We start from the raw sequence: 13,914 nt of genomic DNA, 5'->3' as shown, positions 1-13,914 counted from the left end.
AAAAATATAATACAATATAGATATTGTTAATTTAAGTCAATGTCTTGCCAAGCTCCCTTTCCATGAGTTTGATATCCTTGTTCTAACTTAATGAAGTCTTTCTTGAAGTGCTTCTGAGAGGACTGTGTGTTTAGCAGCTAGTGAATGTAGCTTCTGACCTTTACTCCCTTATCATTATCTGCTGTTTTTTTTTTTTTTTTAATTTAATAGCCTTTTATTTACAGGTTATATGCATGGGTAACTTTACAGCATTAACAATTGTCAAACCTCTTGTTCCAATTTTTCACCTCTTACCCCTCACCCCCTCCCCCAGATGGCAGGATGACCAGTAGATGTTAAATATATTAAAATATAAATTAGATACACAATAAGTATACATGACCAAACCGTTATTTTGCTGTACAAAAAGAATCAGACTCTGAAATATTGTACAATTAGCTTGTGAAGGAAATCAAAAATGCAGGTGGGCATAAATATAGGGATTGGGAGTTCAATGTAATGGTTTTTAGTCATCACCCAGAGTTCTTTCTCTGGGCGTTATCTGCTGTTTTTTAATGTTTCAGTTTCAAACAGACTCATAATATACTTGCTGCTTTTAATCTGCTATCTCAAAATTATATAAATAAACTCCATTTCACACGCAATTCTAACCTTGTCTTTGTCCCAAACATTCTAAGGCTCACATTCCAAACTAAGCTCCCTAAATTAGTAATAGTTATGCTAAAAGTTTTTTTCCCTTTAAACTTACCTGTAAATTAATAACCATGTTCTAGAGACTGCTGAGATTGCGAAAAAGCTGACCTTTGAATAAATTTTTTCCTCTAGATCATTAATGTTCAACACTTTTTTTTTTTTAACTCAAGTAGGTAATGATTTGGGAAGGTATTAGCAATTTATTTTCTCACAATCTGAAATAAGTGCAACATCCAAAAGCAAAGTGATGATGGATTACTCTGTAACTTGTCTGCCTTTTTCTTTGTTCTTCCACTCAGGACACACACACACACACACACACACCTCAAATTCAAAAAAGGAAAAAAACTGGGACATCATGAGAAATAAAGTAGATAAAAGACAATGAAGCAATTTGCACAATGGAATTCATTAACCTTTTGCTTAATACCTTTCTAAATGAAGCTGGAGTTTTACTGTAATAATATTGTGCCAGAGAAAATAGATCTTCAATATCTTCTATATTCAAACTGGATGGAGTATTTTCCAAGAACTCTGAAATAAACAAAGGCCAAGAACACAACAGTATTTTAAAACTATGAATGAAAGAACAAACCTTTGATTGGCACAATTTCTCTTCAAAAAGAAATGTTTAGGGAGTTTGCAATACTTAATATTGTGAAAACAGTATTAATATGAATTATTTGAATTATTTTTTCAATCAACTGCTCATTTGGGAGGCACACATAATTTCAATGGAGAGCTGGTACTCATAAAGAAAAAATCTTATTTAATAAAGATGCTTTAGTTATTTGTCTATTGGTCTTCAAATATTATATCCTCTTATAGCTGATGGTTCCATGGTTTTTAGGGGAAAGCATTTTCCCCTCTTTTCTTTTCAATTACATGTAAAAACAGTTTTTAACATTTATTTTTAAAATTTTGAATTCCAAATTCTCCTTTTATTCCACTCTCTCCCCTGTCCCCTCCCTGAGATGGCAAGCAATTTGATATATTAAACATGTCATGCAAAAAGTATTTCCACATTTGCAAAACAAAATATACAAAAAAAAAAAAAAGAAAAATAAACAAAATTTTAAAAGTATCTTTTGATTTGCACTTATCATTCTTTCCGTAAAGGGAGATGATTGTATTGCTGAGAATTATTTCGTCATTCATAGTTGATCAGCATACTATATTGCTCTTATTGTGTTCTGTATTTTCCTGGTTCTGCTTACTTTATTTTGCATCAGTTAATTTAAGTCCTCCCTTTTTTCTTATAGAACAATAGTATTTCAATCATATATCAAAATTTATTCAGCCATTCCCCAAATGTGCTTCCCCTCAATTTCTTTCCCCCCACAAAAATAACTGCTAAAATATTTTTATACATATAGATTCTTTTAGTTTTTCTCTGATCTTTTTGGAATACAGAGCTAGCAGTAGTACTTCTGAGTCAAAGGATACGCACAGTTTTATAACCCTTTAGGCATAATTTCAAATTGCTCTCCAGAATAGTGGATTAATTCACAACATGAGAAGGCTTAAAAAAAAAAACAACAACCTAAAAATTTGGGACTCTGTTCATGGAATCAATAAATGCAAGGATTGGATACCACCCTAGTCCAAATCTCTAACATTACAGGTTAGAAAAATAAGGCAATGAAATGGCCAACATTTTTTTTCCTCCATAAAATAATACTTACGAATAATTTCTTCTTTATTGTCAGACTCTTGTGCTAAAATAACATCTCTGTAACAGAGGAAAGTGATATAAATTACCAAGTAAAGGTAAACAATGGCAATAAGGGAAAAAGAAAATTTTAAAAATAGCCAATTTTATACTCACTTTGTATTGACAAGGATTATTAACATTAAAAAATAAATAAAGAATGGATCTGCTTGCTGTAAGTATCCATCCCATATTGCCTGAGTGACTTCAATTGAACAGAAACATGCAAAAAGGCTTCCAAGCTGTAATCAGGAAATACAGCAAGAGAAACAAAATATTAGAAATAACTAGAAGTAGAAACTTAAAATTGCTTCTGAAAGACTAAGATGCTAATAAAAAATATATCAATTACATAAAACAAAATCACCTATACTTAATATTTAGTGAATACAGTAAAATGGGTTTTGGAAATAACAGAGTTGATATTCAGAGAATCTAAAAATTATGCAAAAAAACCCCCACAAAACTTCATGGACTAAGTCGGAATAAATCTTTATTAATTTTTAATCGCAAAAATGCACTAACTTATAGAGTTTTTTTTAGAGTTCCTCTGGTATCATATCAGTGATAACTAAGAATTCTCAATTTTTGACAAAAAGTCCAGTTCCACCCTTTACTCCCATTCTATTGGTTTAATTCAAAACATCTTAGAGAAATTAATGTATGTTTTCTAGTAGTACTTAATTCTTTTTAGAAGATTTTTTACATACTATTACAAAGAGATTTAAAAAGTGTTGTTAATATCTTCCTAAAGAGCTTTTTTTTTTTTTTTTTTTTTTTTTTTTTTGGTCAGAGGACAATGGGAACAAAAATTGTGGCAGAATTGTGTTATTTTTCAAACTAGCCCACATAGACCTTGTTATTATGATGTGACTGTAACCTCAGGAATACTATACCATGGTCCCATGTTGTATCTATCATTTAGATTGTCTTAAATATATACTTTTTGATTCTAAGATGTCTGTTTTAGGCAGATTTTATAGACTCAGTTATGCTGATTCTGGATGGAACATGCTTAACTAACTACAAAAGAATCCTAGTTTATAACAGTAATGCTGGCTCTGGAAGGCTTAACTAATAATAATGATGGCTCAAGAAAAAAGAAGACTAGCTCTAATTCTAAACTAACCAGTAAGCCATAAAATTAGCATATCATATTGGTACAAATCAGTAAGCTTACAAATTCTTTTGAGACCCCTTATAACACCAGCCTGGAACTTCAACACTATTTTGGGATTCAGCTTCTTAAGCCCAATAATCATTCCTATCATTTGTTTTCATCATTAGAGCCAGCATTACTGTTATAAACTAGGATTCTTTTGTAGTTAGTTAAGCATGTTCCATCCAGAATCAGCATAACTGAGTCTACAGGAAAACTTTATTTTCCCATTACCATGTTATTACCACATCAAAAAGTTTTCATTCTGGTGGTAGAAAGTATCCATTGTGTAAACAGAATAAATTAATAATATATTAAACATTTCAAAAGGTTCAATTCACTTTTTTAAAAAGTGAAAATATCATGAAAAATGGCTAGTTATATTGCTTTGCATTCTACTCTGGCTTATTATGATAATCAAATGGTTAAAAAAATAAACTTCATAAAGTTATTACTCTTTTATTTTGAATATTTTCATTTTAAAGCAAGATGGCAACATGGTAAAAGGACAACCAAAGAGAATACTTAAATATCTTTAAGATCAATACTAGTTAATTTCTATATATTATTTTATGTCATTAAAATTAAGAACATATTGGGAAAAGTAATGAGAAATGCCAAAAACACTGATGTGCTTAACTTTAACTCTGGGCCTAACCTAGGCCTGCATAGATGCAAAAAAGAAAAAAAATATTCAATATGACACATATAGAGGTCATTATGAAAAAAATTTTAAGAGAAAACACACACACACTCACATATGCACACATATTTGCTTGGATACACATATATATGGGTTACAGAAATGTTACAACAACACACCGTCTTCAAGATCAAAGGATGTTAATAAACGCTAAATTCTTGCTGATATAAAGATATTAACAAAGAAGTCTCTATACAAAAGTTAAGTTAGACTTTGTTAATGAAACAAGTTTGCTTCTTTAAAATAATCTTTCAACGTCCAACCAACATTTTAGTTCAGGGATTTAGAGTATTAAAATAAAATTGACAATTTTTAATAATGCAATTAAGAGTTAATTGAAAAGAACCAACCTCATATGCAAAATCTCTGAAAAAGATGATTGAATTTAAAGTTACTAAAGATAAAAAGTATTTAACTACTTTAAATCCCTGAAGTCAGTTTCCTAATGTATGAAATACTGATCTCAAATATTTTTATGAAAGGCACCAAATACTTAGACACGAATAAATCTTTTAAGAAAATCCAGTTAAACTTCATAATAAAATATTTTGAAAAAAGTGAAGAGTAACAAAAGCCATTTTGGAATACCAATAATTCTAATCTTTAGTGTGAGTAGTACTTTTCTGTAATTTAGTATTTTTCTTCTCCCTTAAAAAACAAAACTATCATATATTTATAGATAAATCTATTTTTCATTAAGTGTCCCTACTTTCACTTTATTACCCAGTTGAGTGCATAGGAGTCTGGAGTCATCTTCTTTGTATCAAGAAAGGAACACAGTTCAGGTTCATGATATTGGATAAGCAATCGAAAGAGATGAAATGGTCTCCCCTTCAGGAAACAATCCCTAGAAAGCAAGAAAGGCAAGGTTTTCAAGTAAATGCACTGAACTGATATTACATGGGGCATTAAAGGTGATCTTTCTGCTGCCCACTTCTGACTCAAGAGAGATAAAATACTTTTAAGTTCTAATACATAAAATTGAACAACTAGCAATATCAAATTTGGATGGGACTGAGTATGAAGGCTAAGAAAGTCTTAGATTTATACTTGTTCATTGTAGGAAGGATTTCCTCTGTATCTGAATAATTTTTAACCTAGAGCAGTCTAGTGACAGGTTAGAGGGAGGGGAATCTAGAAGACAATGGTTTGGTAGTTTCCCAGCACAAGCAGAAAGGGAGACAGGATTACCCTTATTCATTCACTTGAGAGTATCCTCAGTTTTCAAGGTTGACCCATTGAAACTATAGCTTCAATGGTCAGAAAGCAACACATACACATATACACATCAACTTGGTTTCTAACTGGGACCAGGAGTCAGGGAAGCTCTAAACTTGGCCAGAACTGTTCAAGTGCAGATAAGGTAGCACCAAACAGAATCCACATCATAAGTGGAATATGCTAAAACCAAGACCAGTACTTTCTTGCTCCATCATAAACCAACGCATAAATCAGAATTTCTGAAATCTTCTTGATGTGAAAGAGGGACAGAAATACTAGCCACAATTATTTTAAAGGATTGATATGAAAATAAAATGAAAATAACAGATGTAAAAAGTGATGCTTAAAGTAAAAATCTCTGTATAAATTCAAGATACCTTTATCATTATTACTTCTATTAATGAAGAGAATTCACTGAAATGTCTCATTTATTGTCAGAAATTTCTTCACCACTTATGCATTCCTTTCATATTCTTCCCGCCAAGTTAGATAGGCTACAGCACTCAAGCTCTTCTGACCCATTTAGGAAGCAATTCCTCTCTCAAAAGGATTGAACTATCCACAGACCCATAATTAGGTCAAGTCATCAAACACTTATTAAGCACTTATATAAGCCAGGCCCTATATTAGGCCACCACTACCATATCCATTTTAGTTATTGTCACCAACCCAAAATCAGAAGAATAGAACTTTTTTCAAATTTCTCTGTATCCAGGTATATCTAGTTAAAAAGATAAAACCTTTCTAGATATTAATAAATTCTTCTATAAGAATTTATTAAAAGCATCACTATATTTATAATAACCTATCATATACCAACACAGTATCTCACTTTATTAACTGACAAAAATGCATAGTAATTCATAATAGATGCATAGTAGTGTAAAACTCTCAAACAGGATGCAGTAAAATAAACAATTTGCCACATTAAAAATCATTATATTAAGTTATCTGTGCCCAGTTTAACTGATTAGCATATTATTAAAGAAATCAGTCAACTTCCATAAAGGCCAGCAAATTTACTCCATTGTATAGAACTGCAAAAAACCCAAAAAAAAAAAAAAAATTAATTCTAGCCAACTGGCTGTTATATAAATGCCACTGGTCACTAGTGACCTAAATAAAAATGTACATTGATGGATCAGTAAATATCACTAGTGGAGGTTAAAGCACACATCTTACTGAGTGTAGAAGGCAAAAAAAAGAGGCATTTTTCATAAATAAAGGTTCAATATTTAAACAAGTAATACATTGGTAGACATGAAGATTACTTTAAAAGCCAAGTATAAAGCAAATTAAAAAAAAAAAAAAGTTTCCATGCAAAAATTTAGCAAAGTGCATGTTATATAGTTTTACCATGAGAGAATTAAAAAGAGAAAAACATTCAGAAAATATTTCTCAAGCAGAAATATTTTACAAATAATTTCCATAATACTGAGATTCCAAATGCAGATTTTTATTTTATTTTTTTTACCTGGGAATGTACTTATTCATGATAGCATAAAAACAGTTGTATAAATCACTGCGTGTAAGATGAAGATTCACCAGTGGCTTAAGCAAATGTATCCAACCAAGGGATGTGCTGTATTTGACATTCCGTGATTTACAATAAAATGTAATTACAGATTCAACGTTCAAGAGTAATGCATCGGTCTTTTCTTCTGGCACTGAAAGCTGGTCTAGAAAATAAATGTCAAAATAATCAGTAAATTGGGATTATAAAATCAAAGGTATCAAAACTACCTGGTAATAGTTAAAACAGAAGAGTAAGTAAGTGGAATAAACTGGATAAAGCAATTTCTACATAAATCAACAAAGTAGTCTGCTGTTTGGCAAAATAAAGAACATAAAACACTGGGTGGGCATCTAATTGGATTAAAAACTGCAAGGGCAAGATGATTTAGGCTAGTTCTAATGGACTGTTGATGGAGAGAACCATCTGCACCCAGAGAGGACTTTGAGGACTGAGTGTAGATCACAACACAGTATTTTCACTTGTTGTTGTTGTTCGCTTGCTTCCCACCCCCCATTTTGTTCTTTTTGATTTGATTTTTCTTGTGCAGTATAATTGTGGAAATATGTATAGAATTATTACACATATTGAATTACTTGTCATCTAAGGGAAGGGGTGGGGGGAATAGAGGGAGAAAAAAATCTTGGAACATAAGGTTTTGGGTGAATGTTGAAAACTATCCATGCATATATTTTGAAAATAAAAAGCTTTAAAAATAATAAAAAAAACTGCTGGGGAAAGTGAAAAGAACTTAGAGAAAACAGGTTTTGACCAGCAATTTATGCTACATACCACAATAAGCTCCAAAAGGATAAGCAGTATAATTATAATAAATATCATGAAAAAGTTAAGAGATGAATGGATGGACATTCCCTTTATTACTATAGCTAGGGGGAGTATTCTTAAACCAAAAAAAAAAAAGGGGGGGGGGGTAAGAAGAGAAATACTTTTTTAAAAAAAACCATATGAAACAATTTTGATTATACAATATCTGAAATTAAAAACAAAACAAACAAAAAAAAAAGCCCAGATTTATTGACTAGGAAAAAAAATGTTGCATCATTCATATGATAAAAATTAGATATCTAAGACATACGTGGAAATGAAAATACGTGGAAATGGTTAATACCATTAAGAGACAATGACCAAGAGATAATTGACCAAAGGACACAAATAGAAAGTGTTTAAAAAGATGAGCAACCTAACAAACTTATGAAAAAGTTCTCCAAAAGCAAATTAGAACTACATTTCACTTCACCTACCAAAATTGTCAAAGACAGTATGTCATAGCTCTTAGAAACATGGGGACTGAGAATCTATAAATAGAAGGGATGTGTGTGATCATATAAATCAACCTCTTCACTTTATTTTAGATAAAATTGAGGCCCACAGAGGTTCAAGAATCACATGCCTAGTCTTGCATCAGGAATACAACAACATGGCTAAAGAAAAGACTTGTGCCTCCAGGGCCACCACAACCCTTGCAAGCTCTATAATGTCCTTCTCCAAGTACACCATGTTATCTGTGGTTGTGATCCGATAGCAGTGTACTGTAACTGAAATATTAAGGGAGGAGGAACAAAAAGAAGACAGCGACCAAAAGGAAATGATAACCAGGTAAATCATCTCAGGGGCAAAGCAAAAATGCAGTGACTCCCAACCATACTAAAGTCAAAATAGGCCTTTATGAGATGCAAACTAATCGTCAGTTACACTGTTGCTTTAGAAACACACAGTGTCTAAGTGTTAGTACACAACTTACTTCTAAATGGGAGATTTCTTGTATAGATGATCGAAACATATCTTACATTGCAACAAAAATAAGAGATAATAAAAATGTGGGTACAGGAACATGAAGAACTAAGCATATAGTGTAAAGAGCAAATCTTTTTTTCCAATCATTAAAGATTTCTGCAATTTGATGCAATTTTTTTCATCTTACAATCTCTCCTCAAAAAAAGGTCATATATTACTTTGAATAAATATCAAAATGAAACCAGAAATCTTCTAAGGGTTAGGGTTCTAACAATACTTTTAATAATTTCTAGATTTTATATAAACAACTTGAAAATAATTCTCATGCTTACCAATGAGCTCTTGACAATCCTTGTGAATTGTAGTCTGTTCTGGCAGATCCAGATTACCATCCCAAGATGCTAAACTGTTGCCTTTCCCTGCAACATTTAAAGCAATCTAGAAGAGAAAAAGAAAAAAGCCAACCATTTCCTATTTTCTATATTTAGAAAATCCAAATGAATGTTGAAAACTATCTGTGCATATATCTGGAAAAATAAAACATTATTAAAAAAAATAGACTTTTATATACTACTTGCTATCTGGAGTTATTATCAATCCTAAAACTTAGCACCTCGGAGTGTAACTTTTATTACCACTTTTATTAAGCTTAATTAAAATAAGCTTAATCCCAATTAAGCATTATTGGGAAATTCCTTCACAAATTTCACAGAAATGGTACTTTGATAATAACATCCACAGTAATAAATCTTCAAATACTCAAATGAGTATAAAGTTACAGTATTGAAAATGAAATATCCTTCAAGCACTTAGTTGCTATAAATTATATTTTCATTCCAATTTACCTTCCAAACTTTTGCCCTCAAATCAGCAGGTAGTGGTCTCCCTTGAATTATATTCCTCAAAGTTTCAAGATCACAACCTCCAGTTTCCAAAGCTTCTCCAAGATCTTTTTCCCTACAGGAAAAAAAAAAAAAAAAAAAAAAAAAAAAAAAAAAAAAAAAAAAAAAAAACCCTTCCAATTAAGGAAAAACTTTTTTTTTCAGAGAATGTTATCTATTCAGGACACAATAATACTCTGTGATATCTGGAGATACCCTGTTTTCCAGACCTAAGGCCCAGCAAGAAAAGCAAGTCCTTGAGCTTGACATAAAAACAAGCCTTTGTGCTCACCTTCTGGATGATCTTACCATCTGTCAAAATGTATTGTTTTGATCAGCACCGGGTGTTTTTGAGTGATTTATGATTTTCACATTAACTGATATTTGTTAGGGGCAGCTAGGTGGTGAAGTGGATACACCACCAGCTCTGAAATCAGGAAGATTGAGTTCAAATCTGGCTTCAGACACTTTACACTTCTTAGCTGTGTGACTCTAGATAAGTCACTAAACCCCACTGCCTCAGCAAAAAAATTAACAAAATTTTTTTTTGATATTTGTTGGAGCTTCCCCATTTTCCCCAGGGACCTGTTAGCCAAAAGTAGCAGACATACTGAAGAGACTAGTAATAAACCAAACCTCCTGACACCCTATCAATTTTCATGCTTATAACTAGTAAGGGAATCTCAACCACTAAACCACTATTTACTCATGACCCAAGAATGAATATATTGAAAGGCCTATTGATCCTATTAACATGAGCCAAATAGAATGATCTCCTTGAATAAGATCCTGGCTGAGGAAACAGAATGTAGGGCACAGGTAGATTGATTTATTCCATAGCAAGGAATAAAAAGCATCATTTCTCCTACTGAGATAAAAAATAAGGAAGAGACAGTTGGGAATGAAAACTATGAATGTTGTAGGGGGTGTGGGAAAACTGGGACACTGATACATTGTTAGTGGAATTGTAAATACATCTAGCCATTCTGGAGAGCGATTTGGAACTATGCCCAAAAAGTTATCAAACTATGCATACCCTTTGATCCAGCAGTGTTATTACTGGGCTTTTATCTTAAAGAGATCTTAAAGAAGGGAAAGGGTTGTGGCAGCCCTCTTTGTAGTGGCTAGAAATTGGAAACTGAGTGGATGCCCATCAGTCGGAGAATGGCTGAATAAATTGTGGTATATGAATGTTATGGAATATTATGGTTCTGTAAGAAATGACCAGCAGGATGATTTCAGAAAGGCCTGGAAACACATGAACTGATGTTGAGTGAAATGAGCAGGACCAGGAGATCATTATATACTTCAACAACAATACTATATGATGATCAATTCTGATGGATCTGGCCATCTTCAGCAATGAGATGAACCAAATCAGTTCCAATAGAGCAGTAATGAATAGAATCAGCTACACCCAGCAAAAGAACTCTGGGAAATGAGTGTGAAGCACTCTACATAGCATTTCCAATTCTTGTTTTTATCCGCTTGCATTTTTGATTTCCTTCTCAGGTTAATTTTAACTTATTTCAAAGTCCAATTCTTCTTGTGCAGCAAAATAACTCTATGGATATGTATACATATATTGTATTTAACATATACTTTAACATATTTAACATGTATTGGTCTATAATACTAACATGTATTGCTATCTGGGGGAGGGAGTGGGGAGAAGGAGGGGAAAAGTTGTGTATACATACACACTTGTCACATCTATAGTCAAAAATGGGGGGAGAGGAAAAAGGGGGAGAAAGAAATGCATTAATTAAAATCTTGCAGAATGTCAGTTTTGTGCTTATGGCTACTAAAATGTTATATCTAATAAGAGTTTGAGCAAACTGTGATGGACTTGGTTCTTTTCAACAATGAGGTGATTCAAGACAATTCCAATAAACTTATGATGGAAAGAGCTATCTGCAACTGGAGAGAGAACTATGGAGACTGAATGTGGATCAAAGCGTGATGTTTTCACCTTTTTTTGGTGGTGATGTTTTGTTTACTTGGTTTTTTTTTTTTCTCTCACATTCCCTCCCCACCTTTTTGGTCTGATTTTTTTTTTTGCACAGTATTAGAAATACGTAAATGTTTAGAAGAATTGCATAAGTCTAAACTAGAATGGATTGCTTGCTGTCTAGGGGAGAGGAGTGAGAGAGTTGGGAAAGGGAGGGACCTTTTGTAAAAATGAATGTTGAAAATTATTTTGGCTTTTTTTTTTTTTGAAAAATAAGAAGCTATTTATTTTAAGTTTCCATATTTCAAAATTAAAAAAAAATTATGATAAAGGTACACATCAGAAGAAAAACAAATTAGGATTGGAATTATCACGAGTGGATTTGGAGTACAGTACACATACTTCATTTCACTTTAATAGGAACCATGTAGAAACATTGTCTGCCCTTTCCCCACCCTCACCACTAATCTTCAATTCTAGGTAACCTCTGCTATCCAATTTCTTCATTCCTATAGCTTCCTTGGTTGCTGAGCATCATTGTAGAAAGTCACAAAATTGAGTCCATTTCAAGTAGTATAAATTTATTATAAGAAAACCTTTGGTAATTCCCCAAGTGTTACTTCTCTACTCTTACTGACTCCCTATTTCATTCTCCAAATAATCACTACAAAATTGATAGTTTCCAACTTTATTCCCACAAATGATCTTGCCTCTTACTTCACAAAGACTGAGGTTATCTTTCTGACAAGAACTTTCTCAATTTCCCTCCTTGAAGCCTTTCAGCTTCATTTCCTTATTTCTTGTCTCAGTGGAACAGATGATGCCTTCTATTCCTTACTAAAGCCAAAAATCAATCCACCTGTGCCCTACCTACATCGTTTCCTCAGCTGAGATTTTATAACTCATCTCACTTATCTCAAATCTCTCTCCAAGTACCCCTATGTCACTAGTTCCTTAACATCTTCTTATAAACAAACTCTCAATCTCTTAAATTCTAAAAAGCACCTTTTCCTCAACCTTCTACTTCATCAAATTTCCATTCTTTTTCTTTCCATTCCCTGATAGACTTAAATTCCAAAGTCTCATATTAGTCTCTTCAATCCCTGGTAACCTCTTCATTTAGGATTAAGTGTAATTTTTTTCAATCTGTTTTTTTTCTCCATGATTCTAATGAAATTGCTTCTCTCAAAGGTTACCAACTACCTTCTTATTCTTTAATATATGACTTTTTTTCATGTTTCTTGTCCTTTCTCGAGCATGTAAAAGTACTGAGATTTAACAGTATCTTCCCTTATTTTCTGATTTCACACTTCCTTGGTTTCGTCAATCTCTTTAATCCACTTGTGTTTCACTCTCCTTCTCTGGAGCCCCTAAAATAGATCTCAAAGATTCTGTCTGTAGTTCTCTTCTCTTCATGTGAATATACCATCTTCCCTTGACAAATCACATTCACTCCCACATCTTCAATGACCTTCAATGTCTCCTATCAAGACATGTTATTTCTCTGTCCCATCTCTCTGCCTTTTTATTGGCTAATCATTTTGCCTGAAATATTCTCCCTCCTCACCTTCACCTTCCTTCAAGATTCAGCTTAAATATTACTTCTTCTTTTCTGAACTGGATAAAGCACATGACCTGAAGTGAGAAGATCTAAATTCAAAGCCAGCCCTGAAAATTTACTAGCTGCATGATCCTGGGCAAATAATTTAATTTGTCTCAGTTTCCTCAAATATAAAATGGAGATAACAATATCACCTATACCTCACAGTTTTGTTTTTAGGGTCAAATGGGTTAATATTTATAAAAAGCACTTAGCACAGTGCTAGACATATCATCAGGGTCTTGTTTCTAACTAGTTTTGTACTTTGAGGATTTAGTATAACTCCTGACATATACTAAATATTTAATAAATGAATAAATTAATATTGTAAATAATTATAAATATTATATTTAAAATATATAGTTTAATATTAATTAAGAATCAAAACAATAATTAATTAAATTTATTAAAATGTTATATTGTTTATAATTGTAATTATAAATTATGAATAAATAAGTTAAATTTAATAAATGCTTGCAGATTGGATTAAGAGATGACTTAATCCAATATCTTTATTTTATAGATTCAGAAAATGAAGTCCAAAAATGCAATGGAATTGGTCCATGGTCACAAAGAGAACAGAAACAACCAAAGTCTGGAAATAAGCCTCCACTACTCATTGTACAGCTCCTACTCCTTTTCCTCATCCATGGTTTCATAACCAGGGACTGCCAATAATGATACTCTTCAGTTTTTCCAATAATACATCAAATCAGTTGATGGATAA

At 32.3% G+C, this 13,914-nt stretch overlaps 1 protein-coding gene across 6 annotated transcripts in view; it reads right to left on the bottom strand.

The window, feature by feature from the left end:
- Positions 1–13,914, bottom strand: part of TBC1D23 (TBC1 domain family member 23) — a 69,008-nt gene that overhangs the window by 38,454 nt on the left and 16,640 nt on the right. For all 6 annotated transcript variants that reach the window (XR_004232971.1, XM_031959566.1, XM_031959565.1 and 3 more), the window contains exons 2-8: positions 9,601–9,712; positions 9,088–9,193; positions 6,962–7,166; positions 4,990–5,113; positions 2,522–2,646; positions 2,379–2,425; positions 1,124–1,227 (exon numbers count right to left, since the gene is read on the bottom strand). Coding sequence is in view for 5 of the 6 variants with exons in the window: in XM_031959566.1 (XP_031815426.1) it covers positions 1,124–1,227; positions 2,379–2,425; positions 2,522–2,646; positions 4,990–5,113; positions 6,962–7,166; positions 9,088–9,193; positions 9,601–9,712 (823 nt within the window). In the remaining variant the exon portion in view is untranslated. The remainder of the gene's footprint in view (positions 1–1,123; positions 1,228–2,378; positions 2,426–2,521; positions 2,647–4,989; positions 5,114–6,961; positions 7,167–9,087; positions 9,194–9,600; positions 9,713–13,914) is intronic.

Source organism: Sarcophilus harrisii, chromosome 3 (genome assembly GCF_902635505.1).
Source record: "Sarcophilus harrisii chromosome 3, mSarHar1.11, whole genome shotgun sequence".
NCBI classification, from domain to species: domain Eukaryota; kingdom Metazoa; phylum Chordata; class Mammalia; order Dasyuromorphia; family Dasyuridae; genus Sarcophilus; species Sarcophilus harrisii.
The sequence above is the reverse complement of the archived record's forward strand: the minus strand, read 5'-3'. Positions and strand labels throughout refer to the sequence as shown.